Source organism: Nerophis ophidion, linkage group LG16 (assembly GCF_033978795.1).
Source record: "Nerophis ophidion isolate RoL-2023_Sa linkage group LG16, RoL_Noph_v1.0, whole genome shotgun sequence".
NCBI lineage: Eukaryota > Metazoa > Chordata > Actinopteri > Syngnathiformes > Syngnathidae > Nerophis > Nerophis ophidion.
Window position 1 is genome coordinate 44,828,614 of NC_084626.1, and position 5,000 is coordinate 44,833,613.

General features: G+C 37.1%; 1 protein-coding gene across 3 annotated transcripts in view; it reads right to left on the reverse strand.

The window, feature by feature from the left end:
- Nucleotides 1–5,000, reverse strand: part of LOC133535450 (neuronal vesicle trafficking-associated protein 1-like) — a 39,156-nt gene that overhangs the window by 18,213 nt on the left and 15,943 nt on the right. For 2 of the 3 annotated variants that reach the window (XM_061875300.1, XM_061875299.1), the window contains exons 2-3: nucleotides 2,850–2,991; nucleotides 496–606 (exon numbers count right to left, since the gene is read on the reverse strand). In XM_061875300.1, the coding sequence (XP_061731284.1) occupies nucleotides 496–606; nucleotides 2,850–2,975 (237 nt within the window). In that variant the 5' untranslated portion in view covers nucleotides 2,976–2,991. Of the gene's footprint in view, nucleotides 1–495; nucleotides 607–2,849; nucleotides 2,992–3,230; nucleotides 3,409–5,000 lie in introns of those variants that run through there. The other variant, XM_061875298.1, reaches the window with a different exon arrangement.

Consider the following 5,000-nt stretch of genomic DNA (forward strand, 5'->3'; position numbering starts at 1 on the left):
TGGCGAGTGCTCACGTGTTGACATCGACATTTTCACAAGTGAAGATGGTGAGTGCTCATGTGTTGACATCGACATGTGCACAAGTGAAGATGGCGAGTGCTCACGTGTTGACGTCAACATGTGCACAAGTGAAGATGGCGAGTGCTCATGTGTTGACATCAACGTGTGCACAAGTGAAGATGGCGAGTGCTCATGTGTTGACATCAACGTGTGCACAAGTGAAGATGGCGAGTGCTCATGTGTTGACATCAACATGTGCACAAGTGAAGATGGCGAGTGCTCATGTGTTGACATCAACATGTGCACAAGTGAAGATGGCGAGTGCTCATGTGTTGACATCAACATGTGCACGAGTGAAGATGGCGAGTGCTCACGTGTTGACATCAACATGTGCACGAGTGAAGATGGCGAGTGCTCATGTTGGAAGACTATGGCCCTGGCAGCAGCTAATAGGAGGTGAAGTGAAGCATACATCAAGGTGTTTGAGGGTCTTACTTTCAGTCGCTCCGACACGCCTTCCATGACTGAGAATTCAACCATTTTGGCCGTCCTCATCTTGTTCTTTTTGCCTTCGCCGTCATAGTCCGCCTTGGTCTTCACCACCACCTGCAACACACACACACACACACACACACACACACACACACACACACACACACACACACATGTTAAATGTACCTTCACTCCGACCAGGGCTGTCCAGAGTTGGCCCGCAGGATATTGCCAAAAAAAACATTAAAAATGTAAGAAAAACTCAAATGTTGACATCACTGTATTTGCAGGACTATTAAGACAATATTTTCCCCCCGAACTTTGAACCCTGCGGCTAATAAAAATGTGAAGCTGATCTGTGGAATTTTTTTCAACAGCGGCTAAATTATGGAACGGCTTTGCAAAGAAATGTATTAAAATGATCCAAATTCAAAGAGTACAAGATGCACAAGAAGTAAGAATCCTGATAAACATCTTGAACCTCATTAAAAATAGACATATATGTATGTATAATGTATGTATATATATATATATGTGTGTGTTTACATATATATGTGTGTGTGTATATATATATATATATATATGTTTGTTTATATGTGTGCGTGTGTGTATCTCATTAAGGATGAATAAAGATATAAATTACTTTGTTTTGTTTGATGAGCCGTTTTACTGCCGTGTTACAGAATATATATATATATATGTGTGTATATATATAAAATGTATGTATATATGTGTATATATATATATATATGTTTGTTTATATATGTGTGTATATGTTTATATATATATATATATATATATATATATATATATATATATATATGTACATACGTGTGTGTGTGTGTATCATTTCATTAAGGATGAATAAAGATATAAATACTTTGTTTTGTTTGATGAGCCGTTTTACTGCCGTGTTACAGAATATATATATATGTGTGTATATATATATGTATACATATATATAATGAATATATATATGTGTGTGTATATATATATATATATATATGTTTGTTTATATGTATGTGTTTATATATATATACACACACGTGTGTGTGTGTGTGTGTTTGTGTATCATCTCATTAAGGATGAATAAAGATATAAATTACTTTTCTGTTGTGTTTGATGAGCTGTTTTACTGCCCTGTTACAGAATATATATATATATATATATATATATATATCCATGCCTCTTCCTGAATATATTCTACACCCCCGTGGGTCCAACCACGCCCACCTTACCAACGCACGGGGGAGGGGTGGGGGGGTGGTTTGGTGCTCGCAGGTTGTATAATATAGTCAGGAAGAGTCATGGATGCAAAGGCATTCTGGGTATTTGTTGTGTTGCGTTTATGTTGTGTTACTGTGAGGATGTTCTCCCGAAATGTGTTTTGTCATTCTTGTTTGGTGTGGCTTCACAGTGTGGCGCATATTACTAAGAGTGTTAAAGTTGTTTATATCACAACCATTAGTGTACTCTGTGTCACCCAGTATGCCTCTCAGTCGTGTGCGTGTGTCTGTGGAAGCCACACACAACATTTTGCTGGACTAGCATGCAGTTTATACATGTTGTAGAAGGCATCAAAGGCAATGGCTTCATAGCACGCCCTAATTCTTGTTAACTGGGTGACTGCCAGCAGATATTCGTGAGAACGTTTGCGGCGCCTGTTGTCTTCTTTACTTTGTGACACTGGTCAAAATGGCCCTTTGAGTGGTAAAAGTTGCTGATCCCTGAACCATGTATATCAAACATTTCCGAATGGTTCAACCGCCACCCGCCCGAATCTAATTTAAATCTAATTTTTCATCATATCACCCGCCCGATGAGACCGCAAACCACGCATCTCTAATGTGTGTATGTATATGTTTGTATATATATGTGTGTGTGTGTGGTATGTATCATCTCATTAAGGATGAATAAAGATATCAATTACTTTTCTGTTTTGTTTAATGAGCCGTTTTACTGCCCTGTTACAGAAGCCGCTTGGAAACAATTATGGTATGTAAATAACATTTATGTAATTATCTTATTTGCAGCGTATATATCTGCGGCTCAGTCTGTATGTATGTATATATATATATATATACACACATATATTTAATATAAATATATGTGTGTATTCCTAAGTGTGTGTGTGTGTATATATATATATATAATATATATATATATAAGATGTGTACATATTTATATAAATTGTGTGTGTGCGTGTGTATATTCACATATATGTGTGTGTGTGTGTGTGTAACATCTTATTACAAACAAAGGACCTTTTAGACAGTGCAAATGTTTTTCTAATAATAATCATTCTAATAAATAAAAAATCAATGTATTTCAAGCAGCATAAGACGGTGATCTCTCACCATGTCCGGCGGGAAGTGGAGCTGGCTGGCATCCAGAGGTGTGATGAGGGGTATGGTGTCAAATCCATCCTCGGAGACCACCTTCCCCTTGTTTTTGTCGCTGAGATGATTCCCCAATTTCACCATTTTGCCGCACACCAACCTGAGGAAAGGGGGGAGGGGGGACGCACCGGCCTTTATTGCAAGCATGATCTAAACAATGGACGTCATCTAAACAATGTACGTCATTTATACAAGTAATGTGATGTAAGTCATATATAAAAATGTGTCTTTCATCCTCAATGTGGAGCATCAGTGTGTTGCGTTTGCGGACCGTGGTAAAAGCCAGCATCGTTACATGCTAATGACGCAACAGCGACAAAACGACAAAAAAATCCTCACCTGCTCGGTCGAAGAGAGTGTTTGATTTATGATGTTTTTTTGTTTTTTTCCTCCTGTGGGTTTCCTCTTGAAGCGCCGCGTGTTTGTGTCCCGCACGCAACAGCAGCCTGGACACTGTGTGACGCAGATGCACAACAATATGGCCACGCAGCCTTCCTACTCGGTGACGTCACTCCCGCCTTTGCACACGACACTAACATAAATATCATCACCTGCTGACTTATTAAACACTGTCACTACACTAACATAAATAACATTACCTGCTGACTTATTAAATACTGTCACTACACTAACATAAATATCATCACCTGCTGACTTATTAAACACTGTCACTACACTAACATAAATATCATCACCTGCTGACTTATTAAATACTGTCACTACACTAACATAAATATCATCACCTGCTGACTTATTAAACACTGTCACTACACTAACATAAATATCATCACCTGCTGACTTATTAAACACTGTCACTACACTAACATAAATATCATCACCTGCTGACTTATTAAATACTGTCACTACACTAACATACATATCATCACCTGCTGACTTATTAAACACTGTCACTACACTAACATAAATATCATCACCTGCTGACTTATTAAATACTGTCACAACACGAACATACATATCATCACCTGCTGACTTATTAAACACTGTCACTACACTAACATAAATATCATCACCTGCTGACTTATTAAACACTGTCACTACACTAACATAAATATCATCACCTGCTGACTTATTAAACACTGTCACTACACTAACATAAATATCATCACCTGCTGACTTACTAAACACTGTCACTACACTAACATAAATATCACCTGCTGACCTATTAAACACTGTCACTACACTAACATAAATATCATCACCTGCTGAATTATTAAACACCGTCACTACACTAACATAAATATCATCACCTGCTGACTTATTAAACACCGTCACTACACTAACATAAATATCATCACCTGCTGAATTATTAAACACCGTCACTACACTAACATAAATATCATCACCTGCTGACTTATTAAACACCGTCACTACACTAACATAAATATCATCACCTGCTGACTTATTAAACACTGTCACTACACTAGCATAAATAACATTACCTGCTGACTTATTAAATACTGTCACTACACTAACATAAATATCATCACCTGCTGACTTATTAAACACTGTCACTACACTAACATAAATATCATCACCTGCTGACTTATTAAACACTGTCACTACACTAACATAAATAACATTACCTGCTGACTTATTAAATACTGTCACTACACTAACATAAATATCATCACCTGCTGACTTATTAAACACTGTCACTACACTAACATAAATATCATCACCTGCTGACTTATTAAACACTGTCACTACACTAACATAAATATCATCACCTGCTGACTTATTAAATACTGTCACTACACTAACATACATATCATCACCTGCTGACTTATTAAACACTGTCACTACACTAACATAAATATCACCTGCTGAACTATTAAACACTGTCACTACACTAACATAAATATCATCACCTGCTGAATTATTAAACACCGTCACTACACTAACATAAATATCATCACCTGCTGACTTATTAAACACCGTCACTACACTAACATAAATATCATCACCTGCTGAATTATTAAACACCGTCACTACACTAACATAAATATCATCACCTGCTGACTTATTAAACACCGTCACTACACTAACATAAATATCATCACCTGCTGACTTATTAAACACTGTCACTAC